The sequence below is a fragment of the Anomaloglossus baeobatrachus genome, chromosome 4, assembly GCF_048569485.1.
Source record: "Anomaloglossus baeobatrachus isolate aAnoBae1 chromosome 4, aAnoBae1.hap1, whole genome shotgun sequence".
Lineage (NCBI taxonomy): Eukaryota > Metazoa > Chordata > Amphibia > Anura > Aromobatidae > Anomaloglossus > Anomaloglossus baeobatrachus.
Window position 1 is genome coordinate 61,284,420 of NC_134356.1, and position 22,075 is coordinate 61,306,494.

Here is a 22,075-nt window from a genome sequence, read left to right on the forward strand (position 1 = left end):
AGTAATCTCCACTATGACTCGGGCCCGTAAGTCTTCCTCCGCTAAGATCTATCACAGGACTTGGAGAATTTTCCTGTCCTGGTGTCGCTCTACCGACCATCCTTCTTGGCCTTTCTCCTTGCCGACCCTTCTGTCTTTTCTACAGTCCGGTCTGCAGCTGGGACTGTCCCTCAACTCTCTCAAGGGACAAGTCTCAGCTCTGTCTGTTCTGTTCCAGCGGCGTCTCGCTCGGCTGGCTCAGGTCCGCACCTTCATACAGGGCGCGTCTCACATCATTCCGCCTTACCGGCGGCCCTTGGATCCCTGGGACATTAATTTGGTTCTCACAGTTTTGCAGAAACCCCCCTTTGAGCCTCTTAGGGAAGTTTCCTTGTATTGTCTTTCACAGAAAGTGGCCTTTCTGGTGGCCATGACTTCCCTCAGGAGAGTCTCTGATTTGGCTGCGCTCTCTTCGGAGTCACCTTTTTTGGTTTTTCATTCGACCAGAGCTGTCGGTGCCTCTTGGGCTTTTAGGCACCAGGCTACGGCTCAACAAGTCATTCAGGCTGCCACTTGGACTAGCTGCATACCTTTTCGAAGCACTACCAAGTTCATGCTCATGCTTCGGCAGATGCGAGTTTGGGCAGACGCATCCTTCAGGCGGCTGTCGCCCATTTGTGAAGTTAGGTTCTGCCTACTTCTTAGTTTATTCTGTTTATTCCCACCCAGGGACTGCTTTGGAACGTCCCATGGTCTGGGTCTCCCAAAGGAACGATAAAGAAAAAGAGAATTTTGTTTACTTACCGTAAATTCGTTTTCTTATAGTTCCGTATTGGGATACCCAGCACCCTCCCTGTTGCTTGTTGGCAATTTTCTTGTTCCGCGTGTTCTCACCGGCTGTTGTCGTGGACAGAGTCTCCGGTTGTTCCGGCTCTTGCTCTGTTCTACTTGTGGGTGGCTATTCTCCTTCAGCTTTTGCACTAAACTGGCTGGGACTGGCTCACCAGGGGGTGTATAAGCTCAGAGGGAGGAGCTACACTTTTAGGTGTAGTACTTTGTGTGTCCTCAGGAGGCAGAAGCTAAACACCCAAGGTCTGGGTCTCCCAAGACGGAACTATAAGAAAAATAATTTACGGTAAGTAAACAAAATTCTCTTTTTTTCCATCAATCTTGCCATATGAGGGCTTGTTTTTTGCGGGACGAGTTGTACTTTTAAATGAAACCATAAGTTTTACCATATAGTGTACTGGAAAACGGCAAAAAAATTCCAAGTGTGGGAAAAATTGCAAAAAAGTGTGATCGTACAATAGTTTTTGGGATATTTTATTCACTGTGTTCACTATATGGTAAAACTGAGGTATCTATGTGATGCCTCAGGTCAGTGCGAGTTTGTAGACACCAAACATGTATAGGTTTACTTGTATCTAAGGGGTTAAAAAACTTTATTCTGGCATTGAGAGGAAGTGTGTCATGTTGGCTACAGGCGTCATCACATGACCCTGTGCTACCATGGCAACCACCGACAGTCACATGATTATGTCACGTGACTTCCGGCGGGGGCGGGGTAAGTGACTGTCATGGCGGCGCCCATATACATATCGCTGCCGGATTTTGGCAGCGAAATGTAAGGGGTTAATGGCCGCGGGTGGAAGCGATTCCACCTGCGGTTAGCAGGCACACGTCAGCTGTTGATAACAGCTGATATGTGCGCGGATCGCTTCAGGGGGCGGGGCTTACCGGCACACGATCCATGAAGGGGTTAATATTCGACCCAAGAAGGTCACAAGCATATGAGGACCCTCATGGCTTGACCAAATACTGCATAAGATCTAACAATATACTGTAGAGAGCAAAGGGTTCTGTGATGTGAGGAATAATTGTAAAATATATGAATACAGAAGCAATTGTAGAATAAAAAGATAGCAAAAAATTAATAAAATGGCAATGTAAAAATGATTAAAAGAAAAGTAATGATTGAGTAAATGTAAATATATGGAGGATGATGCAATAAATGTGCAAAAAATAAACCAAAAATGAAAGAATTAGGATGAAAAAACATAGATAGATACTTATTTATATAATGTGTGTGTGTACGCATATGTGTGTGTATATATGTGTGTGAATATAATATAATATAATATAATATATATATATATATATATATATATATATATATATATATATATATATATATATATATATATATATATATATATATATATATATATATATATATATATATATATATATATATATTTATATATTAATATATTAAACACACATACACACACACGGCAAAGTCTATGCATTCACTGCAATACACATAACTGCTGCAAAACAAACTACTGATGCACAGTACATGCACACCGCTCCCACTCGTGAAGGGTTTGTCTTGACTTTTACAATTTATTGTCCCCATTCTGACTCATACTTGATGTTTTGGATTTTTAGGGGCATTAGTGGACCAGGGTGTATTTGAGGAGTTGACTCGAGAGTTCCTACCGCTGCTGTCTGAGAAGATGCAGGAGCTGGGAGTGATCTCCACCATTTCCCTATCTTGGTTCCTCACCTTGTTCCTTAGCGTCATGCCTTTTGAGAGTGCAGTCGTGGTGGTCGACTGCTTTTTCTACGAAGGGATTAAACTGATTCTCCAATTGTCCCTGGCTGTGCTTGAAGCCAACATGGAGAGCCTGTTAAACTCCAACGATGAAGGGGAAGCCATGACTTTACTTGGAAGGTAATCATTGTCACATGAGCTTAGATAATTTTTTAAGGTTTTGGGGGATTTGTGGGGGAAGTAATAAAACTTTATCTCCATTGTCTCCAATAGATATCTTGACAATGTGGTGAACAAGCAGAGCGTGTCCCCTCCAATCCCTCATCTGCACGCCCTTCTCACCGTCGGAGATGAACCACCCGTTGAGGTTGACATATTTGACCTCATCAAGGCGTCTTATGAGGTAATGTCTATTGGATGACCACTTGTTTTCACTGGCCAACCCCTTTATCTAACTGCAGAGGTCCAACTGCTGCGGCCCGCACCAATCTGGAGAACGGAAATCTTTTTTCTTCAGCGCTCTATTGGGAGACCCAGACGATTGGGGTATAGCTACTGCCCTCTGGAGGCCACACAAAGCACTACATTAAAAGTGCAAGGCCCCTCCCCCTCTGGCTATACCCCCCCCGTGGTATCACGGGTTCTCCAGTTTTAGCTTTGTGTGCGAAGGAGGTCAGACATTCCATGCATAGCTCCACAGATTTTAGTCAGCAGCAGCTGCTGACTATTTCGGATGGAAGAAAAGAGGACACATATAGTGTCCCCAGCATGCTCCCTTCTCACCCCTGGATGGTGTTGTAAGGTTGAGGTACCTATTGCTGGTACAGGGCTGGAGCCTGACATGCTGTTTTCCTTCCACATCCCCTGGTAGGGCTCTGTGGAAGTGGGATCCTGCCGGCCTCTCAGCTCTGACGCCGGGCTCCATCCACAGACCCATTAGAACCTGATGGATTCGGAGCAGGAGTACGATCAGGGACAGGCCCTGCATCATACAGGTACTCTGTGTCCCCGGCAGGCACAGACACACTCCGGGCTGGCTGGGTGTTGTAGTGCGCCGGGGACCGCAACGTTGGAGTTAGTGTCCCTACAGATTACTGGGGGATTGTTTGTGTATGGGAACGCAGCGCCGACCCCCTCTGGACCGGGCGGCGCTGCTGTGACTTGTGGTGCGCCGGGGATCCGCCGTCCGCGCTTTTACGGCGGCGGCGGTTATAAATTGAGTCCCCGGCTTTTTGGGCCTAGGACGCCGGCAGCTCCGATTCGTTCCCGCCCCCACCCTGTCATTCAGGGTAGGGGAGAGACGCTGTTCGCTAGCAGCGACGAGGGCTGGAGCCTGATTTACATGCTCCAGCCCTCACACTAGGCACAGAGGGAAGCAGGCTTCCCGCTCTTAGCCAGGAACGCCCAGGGCCCGCCCCCCTTCTCTCTCAGGACGCCGGCAGCCATTACATGCAGTCTGGCTGGAGGAAGGACGCAAGGCTCTGGGAGACCTGGACTAGGGGCTATCTGGCGACCACACACCCGCTTTTTAAGCGGGCGGTAAGCGTTTTTTCTGTGCTGGTCCCTCTAGTGCCCCACGGTGTATCGGTGTACTGTGTAGGATATAGAGATATTGTATTTCTTGCACTGTGAGGTCGCTTCTGGCTGCATCTCCCAGACCACTCTGTGGAAGCAACAACATGCCATCCTCAAAACGCAAGGCTGCCAAGGCTAGGGCTGTGTATACTGCGTGTGCTGCATGTGGGGCTAATCTACCAGCAGGCTCCGATGACCCCCATTGTGTGCAATGCTCCGACCCGGTGCTGCTTCGCCAGCCGGAGTCAGGAGGGAGAGTGACCCAGGCTGAGACGCCTGTAAGTCCTGCCCCGGTGACAGGGACAGACTTTGCAGTTTTTGCTGATTATATGTCTGTCTCTATGGCAAAAATCCTTGAAACCTTGCAATCTATGCATGGGGCTCAGTCTTTGGGCACGGCGAGGCCTCTGTCCTCAGGTCCCCCTCACTTGGAATTAATCCAGCCCACAGGGGGGTCCCCGGCTTCACAGGCCGAGGATTATGACTCAGATGATAGCCCCAGCCACCCTAAGCGAGCTCGCTGGGAAAGACCCTCGACGTCATCACACTGCTCAGGGTCTCAGCGCAATCAGTCTCCCTGTGATGTGTCTGATGAGAGTGATCAGGAATCCATTCCTGGAACCCCTCTCAACCTGGATACCCCTGATGGGGATGCCATGGTAAACGACCTTATCTCAGCCATCAATAGGCTGTTGGATATTTCTCCCCCAGCCCCTTCAGCAGAAGAGGCGGCTGCGGAGCAGGAGAAGTTTCGTTTCCTTTATCCCAAGCGTAAATTGAGTGCTTTGTTGGATCACGCTGACTTCAGAGAATCAATCCAGAAGCACGACGCTCACCCAGAAAGGCGTTTCTCTAAACGATCTAAAGATACGCGTTTCCCTTTCCCTCCTGAGGTGGTCAAGCGCTGGACACAGTGTCCAAAGGTAGACCCCCCGATTTCCAAACTCGCAGCTAGGTCCATAGTTGCAGTGGAGGATGGCGCTTCACTTAAAGATGCCAATGACAGACAGATGGACCTTTGGTTAAAATCTGTCTATGAAGCTATCGGCGCGTCGTTGGCTCCGGCATTCGCAGCCGTATGGGCACTCCAGGCTATTTCAGCTGGCTTAGCAAAAGTGGATGCTATCATACATCCAGCAGTGCCGCAAGTGGCGCACCTTACCACGCAGATGTCGGCGTTTGCGTCTTACGCTATCAATGCGGTCCTAGAATCTACCAGTCGCACCTCAATGGCGTCCGCCAATTCGGTAGTTTTGCGCAGAGCCTTGTGGTTAAAGGACTGGAAAGCAGATGCTGGTTCCAAAAAATGTTTAACCAGTTTGCCTTTATCTAGAGATAGACTGTTTGGCGAGCCATTGGCTGATATCATTAAGCAGTCTAAGGGTAAAGACTCCTCTTTACCACAACCCAGAACAACCAAACCTCAGCAGAAAAAGTGGCAGCAGAGGTTTCAGTCCTTTCGAGGTTCGGGCAAGACACCATTTACCTCGTCCAAAGGGACTCAGAGGACGCAAAGAAACTCAGATTCGTGGCGGGCTCACACGCGCCCCAAGAAAGCAAATGGAGGTACCGCTTCCAAAGCGGCTACCTCATGACTTCCAGCCCCCTCCCTCCGCATCGCCGGTCGGGGGCAGGCTCTCCCGCTTTTCCGGCATTTGGATGTCACAGGTCAAAGACCGGTGGGTGACGGACATTTTGTCTCGCGGGTACAGAATCGAGTTCAATTCTCGTCCTCCAGCTCGGTTCTTCAGAACCTCCCCACATCCAGACCGAGCAGATGCTCTGCTGCAGGCGGTGGGCTCCTTAAGAGCGGAAGGAGTGGTGATCCCAGTCCCTCCTCAGGAACAAGGGCAAGGGTTTTACTCCAATCTCTTTGTGGTTCCAAAAAAGGACGGCTCGTTCCGTCCTGTTCTGGACCTAAAACGGCTCAACAAACATGTGCACGCCAGGAAGTTCCGGATGGAAACCCTGCGTTCTGTCATTGCCTCAATGTCCAGAGGAGACTTCCTTGCCTCAATAGACATCAAAGATGCTTATCTCCACGTGCCAATTGCTACAGAACATCAACGTTTTCTACGTTTTGTGATAGGAGACGACCATTTTCAGTTCGTAGCTCTGCCATTTGGTCTGGCAACAGCCCCACGGGTCTTCACCAAGGTCATGGCCGCGGTGGTAGCAGTCTTGCACTCTCAGGGACACTCGGTGATCCCTTACCTAGACGATTTATTGGTCAAAGCTCCCTCTCAAGAGGCATGTCAGCACAGCCTGAATGCTACGCTGGAGACCCTACAGTCTTTCGGATGGATCATCAACTTTCCAAAGTCGATCCTATCACCGACTCAATCACTAACGTATCTTGGCATGGAGTTTCATACTCTAGCAGCGATAGTGAAGCTTCCGCTGAACAAGCAGCGGTCACTACAGACAGGGGTGCAATCTCTTCTGCAGGGCCAGTTGCATCCCTTGCGGCGCCTCATGCATTTCCTAGGGAAGATGGTGGCGGCCATGGAAGCAGTTCCCTTTGCGCAGTTTCATCTGCGCCCACTTCAATGGGACATTCTCCGCCAATGGGACGGGAAGGCAACGTCCCTGGACAGGAAAGTCTCGCTTTCCCAGACGGCCAAGGACTCCCTACAATGGTGGCTCCTTCCCACCTCATTGTCTCAGGGAAGATCCTTCCTGCCCCCATCCTGGGCAGTAGTCACGACAGATGCGAGTCTGTCAGGGTGGGGAGCAGTATTTCTCCACCACAGGGCTCAGGGGACGTGGACTCCGCAGGAGTCCACCCTTCAGATCAATGTTCTGGAGATCAGAGCAGTGTATCTTGCTCTACTGGCCTTCCAACAGTGGTTGGAAGGAAAGCAGATCCGAATCCAATCGGACAACTCCACAGCGGTGGCATACATCAACCACCAAGGAGGGACGCGCAGTCGGCAAGCCTTCCAAGAAGTCCGGCGCATTCTAATGTGGGTGGAGGACAGAGCATCCACCATATCCGCGGTTCACATCCCAGGCGTAGAAAACTGGGAAGCAGACTTCCTCAGTCGCCAGGGCATGGACGCAGGGGAATGGTCCCTTCACCCGGACGTGTTTCAGGAAATCTGTCGCCGCTGGGGAGTGCCGGACGTCGACCTAATGGCATCCCGGCACAACAACAAGGTCCCGGCATTCATGGCGAGGTCGCGCGATCAAAGAGCTCTGGCGGCAGACGCCTTGGTTCAAGATTGGTCGCAGTTTCAGCTCCCATACGTGTTTCCGCCTCTGGCGCTCTTGCCCAGAGTGCTACGCAAGATCAGATCCGAGTGCAGCCGCATCATACTCGTCGCTCCAGATTGGCCGAGGAGGTCGTGGTATCCGGATCTGTGGCATCTCACGATCGGTCGACCGTGGTCACTGCCAGACCGACCAGACTTACTGTCCCAAGGGCCGTTTTTCCATCAGAATTCTGCGGCCCTGAACCTGACTGTGTGGCCATTGAGTCCTGGATCCTAGCATCTGCAGGATTATCTCAAGGAGTCGTTGCCACAATGAGACAAGCTAGAAAGTCGAATTCGGCTAAGATCTACCACAGAACGTGGAAGATTTTCTTAGCCTGGTGCTCTGCTCAGGGAGTGTCTCCCTGGCCATTTGCATTGCCCAAGTTTCTTTCCTTCCTGCAATCGGGGTTAGAAAAGGGCTTGTCGCTCAGCTCCCTTAAAGGGCAAGTTTCGGCACTATCCGTGTTTTTTCAGAAGCGTCTAGCACGTCTTTCTAAGGTGCGCACGTTCCTGCAGGGGGTCTGTCATATTGTGCCCCCGTACAAGCGGCCGTTAGATCCATGGGATCTGAACAGGGTACTAGTTGCTCTCCAGAAGCCGCCCTTCGAGCCTCTGAAGGAAGTTTCCTTTTCTCGGCTGTCACAGAAAGTGGCGTTTCTTGTTGCGATCACATCGCTTCGGCGAGTGTCTGAGCTGGCAGCTCTGTCATCCAAGGCTCCCTTCCTGGTGTTCCACCAGGACAAGGTAGTGCTGCGCCCTATTCCGGAGTTTCTCCCTAAGGTCGTATCCTCTTTTCATCTTAATCAGGATATATCCTTGCCTTCGTTTTGTCCTCATCCGGTTCACCGGTATGAAAAGGACTTACGTTTGCTAGATCTGGTGAGAGCACTCAGAATCTACATTTCCCGCACGGCGCCCATGCGCCGTGCCGATGCGCTTTTTGTTCTTGTCGCTGGTCCGCGCAAGGGGTTGCAGGCTTCTAAAGCCACCCTGGCTCGATGGATCAAAGAACCAATTCTAGAGGCCTACCGTTCTGCGGGGCTTCCGGTTCCTTCAGGGCTAAAAGCCCACTCAACCAGAGCCGTGGGTGCGTCCTGGGCATTACGTCACCAGGCTTCGGCTCAACAGGTGTGCCAGGCAGCTACCTGGTCCAGTCTGCACACTTTCACCAAGCATTATCAGGTGCATACCTATGCTTCGGCGGATGCCAGCTTAGGTAGAAGAGTCCTGCAGGCGGCAGTGACACCCCCGTAGGGGAGGGCTGTTTTGCAGCTCTAACATGAGGTATTTCTTTACCCACCCAGGGACAGCTTTTGGACGTCCCAATCGTCTGGGTCTCCCAATAGAGCGCTGAAGAAGGGAATTTTGTTACTTACCGTAAATTCCTTTTCTTCTAGCTCTTATTGGGAGACCCAGCACCCGCCCTGTTGTCCTTCGGGAGGTTTTTTTGTTGTTTGCGGGTACACATGTTGTTCATGTTGAACGGTTTTTCAGTTCTCCGATGTTATTCGGAGTTAATTTGTTTAAACCAGTTATTGGCTTCCTCCTTCTTGCTTTGGCACTAAAACTGGAGAACCCGTGATACCACGGGGGGGGTATAGCCAGAGGGGGAGGGGCCTTGCACTTTTAATGTAGTGCTTTGTGTGGCCTCCAGAGGGCAGTAGCTATACCCCAATCGTCTGGGTCTCCCAATAAGAGCTAGAAGAAAAGGAATTTACGGTAAGTAACAAAATTCCCTTCTTCTTTGTCGCTCCATTGGGAGACCCAGACAATTGGGTGTATAGGCTATGCCTCCGGAGGCCGCACAAAGTATTACACTAAAAGTGTAAAGCCCCTCCCCTTCTGCCTATACACCCCCCGTGCTTCCACGGGCTCCTCAGTTTTTTGCTTTGTGCGAAGGAGGCAGACATGCCGCACAGCTCCACAGATTAGTCAGCAGCAGCTGCTGACTATGTCGGATGGAAGAAAAGTGGGCCCATATAGGGCCCCCAGCATGCTCCTTTCTCACCCCACTCTTGTCGGCGGTGTTAAGGTTGAGGTATCCATTGCGGGTACGGAGGCTGGAGCCCACATGCTGTTTTTCCTTCCCCATCCCCCTTAGGGCTCTGGGTGAAGTGGGATCCTATCGGTCTCCAGGCACTGAGACCGTGCTTCATCCACAACTCCTGAGGAGCCTGCTGGATAGGAGCCGGGTATCGTTCAGGGACATGGCCCTGCTACTTTAAGGTACTCTGTGTCCCCGTGGGGACCGCGCACAGCAACACTCCAGCATTGCTGGGTGTGCTAGTGCACCGGGGACCGCGGCGCTGACCGCGTTTGTGCCATTATACACTGCAGCGTCGCTGAGTGTGTTTGTGTATGGGGACTACCGCGCTGACCGCCGCTGCCATTGTTTTTACTGAGGCGCGGCTGGGACTGTTAGTGCGCCGGGGACTCTGCGCCGGCCGCGCTTATAACTAGAGTCCCCGGCTTTTGGGCCTAGTCTCTTTTTCTTCCCGCCCCCAGCCCTGCCGGTCAGGGGAAGGGCGGGACGCTGTACAGCACGGCAGCACTGAGGGCTGGAGCATGCTTTGCATACTCCACCCCCCTCACTGTGCACAGTGAGGTACCAGCTCCCGCACTTTCTGGGTCACGCCCACGGCTCCCTCCTCTCCTCAGGACGCCGGCAGCCATTCCTGTCAGCTCCTAGGACACTGCAGAGGGGGACATATTCTGGGAGACCCAGGCAGGGATTCTGGTGGCCACACAACCGCTTTAAGCGGGCGGTAAGCAGCACCTGAGGTGCTGGCCCCACTTGTGCAAAAGTGTGATTATAGTTTATATGTTTACAGGCTATACTTTACACTGTATGGTGCACAGTTGATTTCTGGCTATATACCCTGTTGTGTTGATCAAAGGAGACAACAATATGGCGCCCACAAGAAGCAGGGGTGCCAAAACACAGGCTTACTATGCTGCCTGCGCCGCATGTTCAACCTCGCTACCGGCAGGTTCCACTGACCCTCATTGTGTGCACTGCTCGGCCCCTGTGGCACTTACTCAGCCGGAGCCTCTGCTAAGGGGGGCCCAGGGGGAACAACCAGCTAACACTGTCCAGGTGACAGGGACGGAGTTTGCAGTTTTTACTGACAGACTTTCTGAGACTATGGCTAAAATACTAGAAGCTTTGCAGTCCAGACCGGTATCTCAGACCATGGGCACTGTGGAATCACTGCCCCCTAGTTCCCCTCAGTTGGAACAACAATGTCCCCCCGGGGTGTCTCATAGATCCCAGGGTGAGGTCTCTGACACGGACCGCAGTCCCAGACCGCTTAAGCGAGCTCGCTTGGAAATCCCCTCGACCTCATCACATTGTTCAGGGTCTCAGAGAGATGACTCTCTGTATGATGAAGCGGAGGTAGCCGATCAGGATTCTGATCCTGAGGCCGCTCTCAACCTTGATACTCCTGATGGGGACGCCATAGTGAATGATCTTATTGCGTCCATAAATAAGATGCTGGATATTTCTCCCTCAGCTCCTCCAGCAGAGGAGTCAGCTTCTCAGCAGGAGAAGTTCCGTTTCAGGTTCCCCAAGCGTACAGCGAGTATGTTTCTGGATCACTCCGACTTCAGAGAGGCAGTCCAGAAATACCGAGTTTGTCCAGATAAGCGTTTTTCCAAGCGCCTTAAGGATACACGTTATCCCTTCCCCCCCTGACGTAGTCAAGGGCTGGACTCAGTGTCCCAAGGTGGATCCTCCAATCTCCAGACTGGCGGCTAGATCCATAGTTGCAGTTGAAGATGGGGCTTCACTCAAGGATGCCACTGCCAGACAGATGGAGCTCTGGCTGAAATCCATCTACGAGGCTATCGGCGCGTCTTTCGCTCCAGCATTCGCAGCAGTATGGGCACTCCAAGCTATCTCAGCGGGTCAAGCCCAAATTGACGCACTCACACGTACGTCTGCGCCGCAAGTGGCTTCCATAACCTCTCAAACGTCGGCATTTGCGTCCTACGCTATTAATGCTATCCTGGACTCTGCGAGCCGTACGGCGGTTGCAGCCGACAATTCAGTGACATTACGCAGGGCCTTGTGGCTACGGGAATGGAAGGCAGATTCGATTGCCAAAAAGTGCTTAATCGGTTTGCCATTTTCTGGCGACCGTTTGTTTGGTGAGAGATTGGATGAAATCATAAAACAATCCAAGGGAAAAGAAACATCCTTACCCCAGGCCAAACCAAAATTACCCCAACAGAGGAGGGGACAGTCGAGGTTTCGGTCCTTTCGGGGTGCGGGCAGTGCCCAATTTTCCTCGTCCAAAAGGCCTCAGATGGATCAGAGGAACTCCGATTCATGGCGGTCTAAGTCACGCCCTAAAAAGACCGCCGGAGGTGCCGCTACCAAGGCGGCTTCCTCATGACTTACGGCCGACTCACACCGCATCCTCGGTCGGTGGCAGGCTCTCCCTCTTCTGCGACACCTGGCTGCCACAGGTAAAAGACCGATGGGTGAGAGACATTCTGTCTCACAGTTACAGGATAGAGTTCAGCTCTCGTCCTCCGACTCGATTCTTCAGAACATCTCCGCCTCCCGAGCGAGCCGATGCTCTTCTGCAGGCGTTGGACACTCTGAAGGTAGAAGGAGTGGTGATCCCTGTTCCTCTTCAGCAACAGGGTCACGGTTTTTACTCCAACCTGTTTGTGGTTCCAAAGAAGGACGGGTCTTTCCGTCCTGTCCTGGACCTAAAACTGCTCAACAAACACGTAAAGACCAGGCGGTTCCGGATGGAATCCCTCCGCTCCGTCATCGCCTCAATGTCCCAAGGAGATTTCCTTGCATCGATCGATATCAAAGATGCTTATCTTCACGTTCCGATTGCTCCAGAGCATCAGCGCTTCCTGCGCTTCGCCATAGGAGACGAACACCTCCAGTTCGTGGCACTGCCGTTCGGCATGGCGACAGCCCCCCGGGTTTTCACCAAGGTCATGGCTACAGTAGTCGCGGTCCTCCACTGCCAGGGTCACTCGGTGATCCCTTACTTAGACGATCTGCTGATCAAGGCACCCTCTCAAGAGGCATGCCAACACAGCCTCGACGCTACCCTGGAGACTCTCCAGAGTTTCGGGTGGATCATCAATTTTCCAAAGTCAAATCTGACACCGGCCCAATCGCTGACATATCTTGGCATGGAGTTTCATACCCTCTCAGCGATAGTGAAGCTTCCGCTGAACAAGCAGCGTTCACTACAGACGGGGGTGCAATCTCTCCTTCAAGGTCAGTCACACCCCTTGAGGCGCCTCATGCACTTCCTGGGGAAGATGGTGGCGGCAATGGAGGCAGTCCCTTTCGCGCAGTTTCACCTGCGTCCTCTTCAATGGGACATCCTACGCAAATGGGACAGGAAACCGACGTCCCTCGACAGGAACGTCTCCCTCTCTCAGGCAACCAAAGCTTCCCTTCGGTGGTGGCTTCTTCCCACTTCATTATCGAAGGGAAATCCTTCCTACCCCCATCCTGGGCGGTGGTCACGACGGACGCGAGTCTGTCAGGGTGGGGAGCAGTTTTTCTCCACCACAGGGCTCAGGGTACGTGGACTCATCAAGAGTCCTCGCTTCAGATCAATGTTCTGGAGATCAGGGCAGTGTATCTGGCCCTAAAAGCGTTCCAGCAGTGGCTGGAAGGCAAGCAGATCCGAATTCAGTCGGACAACTCCACAGCGGTGGCATACATCAACCACCAAGGCGGGACACGCAGTCGGCAAGCCTTCCAGGAAGTCCGGCGGATTCTACTGTGGGTGGAAGCCACAGCTTCCACCATATCCGCAGTTCACATCCCAGGCGTAGAAAACTGGGAAGCAGAACTACCAGACCGACCAGACTTGCTGTCTCAAGGGCCGTTTTTCCATCTGAATTCTGCGGCCCTCAACCTGACTGTGTGGCCATTGAGTCCTGGATCCTAGCGTCTTCAGGATTATCTCAAGAGGTCATTGCCACTATGAGACAGGCTAGGAAACCAACGTCCGCCAAGATCTACCACAGGACGTGGAAAATTTTCCTGTCGTGGTGCTCTGCTCAGGGTTTTTCTCCCTGGCCTTTTGCCTTGCCCACTTTTCTGTCCTTCCTTCAATCTGGACTGGAAAAGGGTTTGTCGCTCGGCTCCCTTAAGGGACAAGTCTCAGCGCTCTCTGTGTTTTTCCAGAAGCGCCTAGCCAGACTTCCACAGGTACGCACGTTCCTGCAGGGGGTTTCACATCGTTCCTCCTTACAAGCGGCCGTTAGAACCCTGGGATCTGAACAGGGTGCTGATGGTTCTTCAGAAACCACCATTCGAGCCAATGAGGGATATTTCTCTCTCACGCCTTTCGCAGAAAGTGGTTTTCCTAGTAGCAGTCACTTCACTTCGGAGAGTGTCTGAGCTAGCAGCGTTGTCGTGCAAAGCCCCTTTCCTGGTGTTTCACCAGGACAAGGTGGTTCTGCGTCCGGTTCCGGAATTTCTCCCTAAGGCGGTATCCCCCTTTCATCTCAATCAGGATATCTCCTTACCCTCTTTTTGTCCTCATCCAGTTCACCAATGTGAAAAGGATTTGCACTTGTTAGATCTGGTGAGAGCACTCAGACTCTACATTTCTCGTACGGCGCCCCTGCGCCGCTCGGATGCACTCTTTGTCCTTGTCGCTGGCCAGCGTAAAGGGTCACAGGCTTCCAAATCAACCCTGGCTCGGTGGATCAAGGAACCAATTCTCGAAGCTTACCGTTCTGCTGGGCTTCCGGTTCCCTCAGGGCTGAAGGCCCATTCTACCAGAGCCGTGGGTGCGTCCTGGGCTTTGAGGCACCAGGCTACGGCTCAGCAGGTGTGTCAGGCGGCTACCTGGTCGAGCCTGCACACTTTCACGAAACACTATCAGGTGCATACCTATGCTTCGGCGGATGCCAGCCTAGGTAGACGAGTCCTTCAGGCGGCAGTTGCTCACCTGTAGGAAAGGGCCGTTTTACGGCTCTATTACGAGGTATTATTTTACCCACCCAGGGACTGCTTTTGGACGTCCCAATTGTCTGGGTCTCCCAATGGAGCGACAAAGAAGAAGGGAATTTTGTTTACTTACCGTAAATTCCTTTTCTTCTAGCTCCAATTGGGAGACCCAGCACCCGCCCCTGTTTTTTTGTGTACACATGTTGTTCATGTTGAATGGTTTCAGTTCTCCGATATTCCTTCGGATTGAATTTACTTTAAACCAGTTTATAATTTTTTCCTCCTTCTTGCTTTTGCACCAAAACTGAGGAGCCCGTGGGAGCACGGGGGGTGTATAGGCAGAAGGGGAGGGGCTTTACACTTTTAGTGTAATACTTTGTGCGGCCTCCGGAGGCATAGCCTATACACCCAATTGTCTGGGTCTCCCAATTGGAGCTAGAAGAAAAGGAATTTACGGTAAGTAAACAAAATTCCCTTCATCTCCAATGGAGAACGTCTATCCCCATTACAAAATGGAGCATTAATTCAGATGCCTGACCGCTGCTCCATTCATTCTTTATGGGGTTGCTGGAAAAAGCTGAGCGCAGCGCTTGGCAGCCTCATAGGGAATGTATGGAGCAGCGTTCATGCATGTGCACTGTCACTCCATGCTAACAGGATATGTGCCCCTTTTCTGTAAATTGATGCGAATCCCAGTAGTCAGATCCCCACTGATCTGTAAGTTATCAGCCATCCCACAGATTCGTGCCAACTTATTTTCCCTGGGCAACCCGTTTACCCCTCCTTCCTCTGCATCACTGCAGGTATTTGCTATTTTTACCATTTTTTTTTTTTTTTTTGTACATTTAGAAATTTAGCAGCCTGAGAGCAGATGACATTGAGCAGATGCGGTTTAAGCAAAGACTGAAGGTGATCCAGTCCTTGGAGGATTCAGCAAAGAGAAGTGTGGTAAGAAAGACTGCACTTCACACCATGACATCCATATTCAAATGTTTGTTGACGTGCCCTGCTATGTTGTCCCATGTTTTGGCTATGACGGGCAGCCGGCTACAAAACGCAGGTTACACTTTGGAGGATTCATAGATTACCGTATTTCTCTTTCGTTTCATTGGGGGATACACCCACGGTCCTGTGTCCCCCAATGAAGACTCAGAGAAAGAGATTTTATGGTGAGTACACAAAAATCCTTCTTTTTCGGATTATAAGACGCACTTTACCTCCCAAAAATTTGGGAGGAAAGTGAGGGATGCGTCTTAAAATCCGATTGTAGCTTACCGAGGGATGGCGGAAGGGGCAGCAGGAGGCAGGAGCAATGCTTCGGCGGCTGTGCTGTGCACGGTCTGCATAAACTGTTCATGGTCTGCGGCGCCTGGGCTGGGGCTGCGGGCGGTGAGGTCTTCAAATAATGACGCTCGGAACCAGCTCTTGCGCAGATGGAGCTCTTGGCTCAAGATCTCATCTGTGCATGCGCCGCCTTTGGCCCATTGATCTCCCAATAGCAGACTTAAGGAAAACGACGCCTGGAGGTGGCGTGTGCGCAGATGAGATCTCCGCTTCTCATTGAGCCAAGAGCTCAATCTGTGCACCCACCTGCTCCAGGCACCATTATTTGAAGCCACAGCAGCACCAACACAGCCGCCACTGCCGAGAGTTTCTGGGACATCCACTGGCTGCACCGTCCTGCTCCACCCCGGCCTACTGTGACCCCACTCCACCACCACTGCCGCCCCTTTCCAGTAAGACACACCTGGATAATAAGACAAACCCCCCCCCCTTTTTTTTTTTCCCCCCTAAATATGAGGTGCGGCTTATAACCCCCAAAATGCGGTACATATATATCATAGTCTACGCCTAAATGTACAACACATAAGGCATGTAACCCTTCTCATGCTTGTCTGATAGGTGAGAGCCATTTCCACTGATCTTGGCTTCTCCATGGAAGAGCTCGAAGATATGTACGTTCTGTTCAAGGTTAGTATCTTTTGTGGTATTTGATTTCTGATCCACACACTATTAAATCTGGCCTACCACTAGACATATAGTTAATCTCTGAAGATAGTCTTTGCTATCTGCACACTTGATGCAAAAGACCAGATAAGGCAGATAATAATGGTCTGTTGCATGTTTAGTCACTTCGTGGGTATAGTTGTGATTCTTGCAAAATCTGCAGTAACGAACCACAGATCCATCACCAGTGTGCATGGGTCATCTCTACAATTTCCACTTTGTTCTGTCTATCCCCAGACCTAGATAGAGATCTGTCTACCTGTATGTTGTGGTTTTTTAGCCATAATCAATGCCATTGTGACCCATAATGACGCACTACTCTACTACTGATGAATTATTTCCATTTCTGGTTACAAATCAGTTTACATTTCTTTGTCGCTCCATTGGGAGACCCAGACAATTGGGGTGTATAGCTTCTGCCTCCGGAGGCCACACAAAGTATTACACTTTAAAAAGTGTAACCCCTCCCCTCTGCCTATACACCCTCCCGTGCATCACGGGCCCATCAGTTTTTTGCTTTGTGTTGAAGGAGGGACTGGCCGAGGAGGTCGTGGTACCTGGATCTGTGGTATCTCACGGTGGGTCAACCGTGGGCACTACCAGACCGACCAGACTTGCTGTCTCAAGGGCCATTTTTCCATCTGAATTCTGCGGCCCTCAACCTGACTGTGTGGCCATTGAGTCCTGGCTCCTAGCGTCCTCAGGGTTATCTCAAGATGTCATTGCCACCATGAGACAGGCCAGGAAACCAACGTCCGCCAAGATCTACCACAGGACGTGGAGGATCTTCTTATCCTGGTGCTCTGATCAGGGTTTTACTCCCTGGCCGTTTGCCTTGCCCACTTTTCTGTCTTTCCTTCAATCCGGAATGGACAAGGGTTTGTCTCTCGGCTCTCTCAAGGGACAAGTATCGGCGCTTTCCGTGTTTTTTCAAAAGCGTCTAGCCAGGCTTCCGCAGGTACGCACGTTCCTGCAGGGGGTTTGCCACATAGTCCCACCTTACAAGAACAGCTCTGGGAGGCCCAGGCAGGGAATCTGGTGGACACACAACCGCTGAGGGCGGTCGGTAAGCCGCACCGGTTACCAGGTGCTGGCTCCCCTGGGTGCCGAAGTGTATATATATATATCCATATATTGTATACATTTGCTCTGTTCGGCTGCATTATTTGCTTTTGGCTATATACCCTCACTGATTGCTCTAAGAGGAGACAACAGCATGTCGTCCGCAAAAAGCAAGGGTGCCAAGGCACAGGCTTATTTTGCAACCTGTACCTCTTGTGCGGCTATGTTACCTGCAGGTTCCACCTACCCTCATTGTGTGCAATGCTCGGCCCCTGTGACACTCACTCAGCCGGAGCCTCAGGCACTGGTGGGACCCTCGGCCCAGGTAGAACCACCGGTTGCCACTGTCCAGGTGGCAGGGACAGAGTTTGCAGTGTTGGCTGAGAAACTTTCTGAGTCACTTTCACAATCCATGGCTCAGTCTATGGACAGATGGTCTGCTAAGATACTAGAAGCTTTGCAGTCCAGACCGGTAACACAGGCCCCGGGCACTGTTGAATCATTGCCCCCAGGCCCCCCTCGGTCGGCGCAGCAAAGTGCTCCTGGGGTGACTCCTAGGTCCCACGGTGAGGACTCCGACACGGACCGCAGTCCCAGACCGGCTAAGCGGGCTCGCTGGGAACTTCCCTCGACTTCATCACACTGCTCAGGGTCTCAGCATGAGGACGCTCTGGAGGATGAAGCGGAGGTGGCAGATCAGGGCTCTGATCCTGACGTTGCTCTCAATCTTGATACACCCGAAGGGGACGCCATAGTAAATGACATTATAGCGTCCATCAACCAGGTGCTAGAACTTTCTCCTCCAACTCCACCGATTAGAGGAGTTAGCTTCACAGCAGGAGAAACACCAATTTAGGTTTCCCAAACGTACACGGAGTGCGTTTTTCGATCACTCCAACTTCAGAGATGCGGTCCAGAAGCACCGAGCATTTCCGGATAAGCGCTTTACTAAGCGCCTTAATGACACACGTTACCCCTTCCCCACTGACGTAGTTAAGGGTTGGGCTCAGTGTCCCAAGGTGGATCATCCAGTCTCTAGACTGGCGGCTAGATCCATAGTAGCAGTGGCAGATGGTTCATCGCTCAAGGATGCCACTGACAGGCAAATAGAGCTCCTGATGAAATCCATCTATGAAGCCATAGGCGCGTCTTTTGCTCCGGCATTCGCAGCCGTATGGGCACTCCAAGCTATCTCAGCTTGTCTGTCTGAGATTAATGCAGTCACACGTGCCTCTACTCCGCAGGTTGTGTCTTTAACCTCTCAGGCGTCGGCTTTTTCGTCCTACGCCATGAACGCCGTCCTGGACTCTGCGAGCCGTACAGCGGTAGCATCCGCCAATTCAGTGGCAGTCCGCAGGGCCATGTGGCTACGCGAATGGAAGGCAGACTCTGCTTCCAAGAAGTTCTTAACCGGTTTGCCATTTTCTGGCGACCGTCTGTTTGGCGAGCAATTGGATGAAATTATTAAACAATCCAAGGGAAAGGACTCGTCCTTACCCCAGTCCAAACCAAACAGACCTCAGAAACGGAAGATACAACCGAGGTTTCGGTCCTTTCGGCCCTCAGCCAGATCTCAATTCTCCACGTCCAACAGGCCACAGAAGGGCCAGAGGAACTCTGATTCATGGCGGTCTAAGTCACGTCCTAAAAAGACCGCCGGAGGAACCGCCCCCAAGGCGGCCTCCTCATGACTTTCGGCCTCCCCAAACCGCATCCTCGGTCGGTGGCAGGCTCTCCCGCTTTTGCGACGCCTGGTTGCCACATGTCCAAGACCGATGGGTGAGAGACATTCTGTCTCACGGTTACAGGATAGAGCTCAGCTCTCGTCCTCCGACTCGTTTCTTCAGAATATCTCCGCCCCCCCGAGCGAGCCGATGCTCTTTTTCAGGCGGTGAACACTCTGAAGGCAGAAGGAGTGGTGATCCCTGTTCCCCTTCAAGAATGTGGTCGCGGTTTTTACTCCAACTTGTTTGTGGTGCCAAAAAAGGACGGATCATTCCGTCCCGTTCTGGACCTCAAACTGCTCAACAGACACGTGAAAACCAGACGGTTCCGGATGGAATCTCTCCGCTCCGTCATCGCCTCGATGTCCCAAGGAGACTTCCTAGCATCAATCGACATCAGGGATGCTTATCTCCACGTGCCGATTGCACCAGAGCATCAGCGCTTCCTGCGTTTCGCCATCGGAGACGAACACCTTCACTAGAACCCTGGGATCTTAACAGGGTGCTAACGGCTCTTCAGAAACCACCTTTCGAGCCGATGAGGGATGTTTCTCTTTCACGCCTTTCGCAGAAGGTGGTCTTCCTAGTGGCAGTCACATCACTTCGGAGAGTGTCTGAGCTAGCAGCGCTGTCATGCAAAGCCCCCTTCCTGGTGTTTCACCAGGAGAAGGTGGTTCTGCGTCCGGTCCCGGAATTTCTCCCTAAGGTGGTATCCCCTTTTCATCTCAATCAGGATATCTCCTTACCTTCTTTTTGTCCTAATCCAGTTCACCAATGTGAAAAGGATTTGCACTTGTTAGATCTCGTGAGAGCACTCAGACTCTACATTTCTCGCACGGCGCCCCTGCGCCGTTCTGATGCGTTCTTTGTCCTTGTCGCTGGCCAGCGTAAGGGGTCGCAGGCTTCCAAGTCAACCTTGGCTCGGTGGATCAAGGAACCGATTCTTGAAGCCTACCGTTCGTCTGGGCTTCCGGTTCCTTCAGGGCTGAAAGCCCATTCTACCAGAGCCGTAGGTGCGTCCTGGGCATTGCGGCACCAGGCTACGGCTCAGCAGGTGTGTCAGGCGGCTACCTGGTCGAGTCTGCACACTTTCACGAAACACTATCAGGTGCATGCCTATGCTTCGGCAGATGCCAGCCTAGGTAGGCGAGTCCTTCAGGCGGCGGTTGCCCACCTGTAAGAGGGGGCCGTTTTACGGCTCTTTTTATCGAGGTATTCTTTTACCCACCCAGGGACTGCTTTTGGACGTCCCAATTGTCTGGGTCTCCCAATGGAGCGACAAAGAAGAAGGGAATTTTGTTTACTTACCGTAAATTCCTTTTCTTCTAGCTCCTATTGGGAGACCCAGCACCCGCCCCTGTTCCCTTCGGGCTGTTGTTCTTTTGTGTACACATGTTGTTCATGTTGAATTGTTCTTTGGTTCATGGTTTCAGTTCTCCGAACATCCTTCGGATTGAGTTTACCTTAGACCAATTTATAAGTTTCCTCCTTCCTGCTTTGGCACCAAAACTGATGGGCCCGTGATGCACGGGAGGGTGTATAGGCAGAGGGGAGGGGTTACACTTTTTAAAGTGTAATACTTTGTGTGGCCTCCGGAGGCAGAAGCTATACACCCAATTGTCTGGGTCTCCCAATAGGAGCTAGAAGAAAAGGAATTTACGGTAAGTAAACAAAATTCCCTTCTTTTTTATGCAAACTATTGTGTAGGCATTGAGTGGCATGTCTCTCATTGACATTCACTGTAGAATAAAATGTATAGTGTGTGTGCTTTAATTTATTTATTTTTTTTTTACTGCGCCCTTTTGTGTTGGAAGCTTTTTTTTTTTTTGTATACAGTCAACTTGGCTATGAAAAGCACTAGTTTGTCGGCTGATCAAATATGAATGCCTAAAAATTATCCCATCAGCTGCAGCCTTCACTATTTCATCAGGGCAGTCATCCGCCCAGAAGAAATAATGATGTGCTGCAACCAAAGAGCAACCACTGATTGGCTGCAGCGGTGTGTGACTCAAGTCACTTCACTTTTCAAGAACAGCATTACCATTATTGCTGGAACAGCGCTCCTGCAGGAGTCGAGTATACTTGTTTTTATTTTAATTCAAGTCCTGAATTGATTTATCTCGGGATGTCCAATAGTAGACAACCTCTTATATTATTTCCTTATAATTCTGATTTCGAGCTTTGAGACTCTCTTTGGTTGGGTGGTCTCTTGAATTCCTTTTCCGAATTGTTTGGATATGTCTTCATTATTTTTACATAATAGACAAAGGGGCCATTTCATCAAGACTCTTCTCTCTATTCTCCATGGTTAGTGTGGCACAAACAGTGCAATGATTGAGTCAACTTCTCCCCTTTTTTATCTAGTTTCAGGTGTGATTTTCATATTAATTAGCAAATTAGTCCCAACTTCAAATCAAGGAGCATCACTCCACTTAAACACCTTCAACCTTATCTCTTGATTTCAAATCAGGAGATACTCAGTGTATTTATGCATAACAATAAATTCAATAAACTTTTTTTTGGATAAAACCCAAACTTTATTAAGCAATAATAATAATAATAATAATAATAATCTGGGCAACAGCATTGACTTTTTATTGACAGTAATCACTGGATATATCAATAAGAGCAAAAAAGATTAGTGATATTTGTACTTTATCTGACTAATAATACTGATGTGTGTTTGAAATGGGGGCATATTTTCGTCCTTCAACAAGGTGTGTCTCCCTGTTTATTTTAACATTTGTGTATTTGATTGCTTAATAAAGTTTGGGTTTTATCCAAAAAAAAGTTTTTTGAATTTATTGTTATGCATAAATACACTGAGTATCTCCTGATTTGAAATCAAGAGATAAGGTTGAAGGTGATTTTCATATTGCCCACACCTGTTACTTGCCACAGTAGAGTTTGAATGAGCATCAACTGCTTGAAACAAAGTTGTTAACCCATAATTTTTGGAAAGGTG

The 22,075-nt window shown here is 50.7% G+C and overlaps 1 protein-coding gene across 4 annotated transcripts in view; it reads left to right on the top strand.

The window, feature by feature from the left end:
• The window catches only part of TBC1D9B (TBC1 domain family member 9B), a 188,980-nt gene that overhangs the window by 96,153 nt on the left and 70,752 nt on the right, over positions 1 to 22,075 (top strand). For all 4 annotated transcript variants that reach the window (XM_075344376.1, XM_075344377.1, XM_075344379.1 and 1 more), the window contains exons 12-15: positions 2,431 to 2,716; positions 2,810 to 2,939; positions 15,167 to 15,265; positions 16,220 to 16,288. In XM_075344376.1, the coding sequence (XP_075200491.1) occupies positions 2,431 to 2,716; positions 2,810 to 2,939; positions 15,167 to 15,265; positions 16,220 to 16,288 (584 nt within the window). The remainder of the gene's footprint in view (positions 1 to 2,430; positions 2,717 to 2,809; positions 2,940 to 15,166; positions 15,266 to 16,219; positions 16,289 to 22,075) is intronic.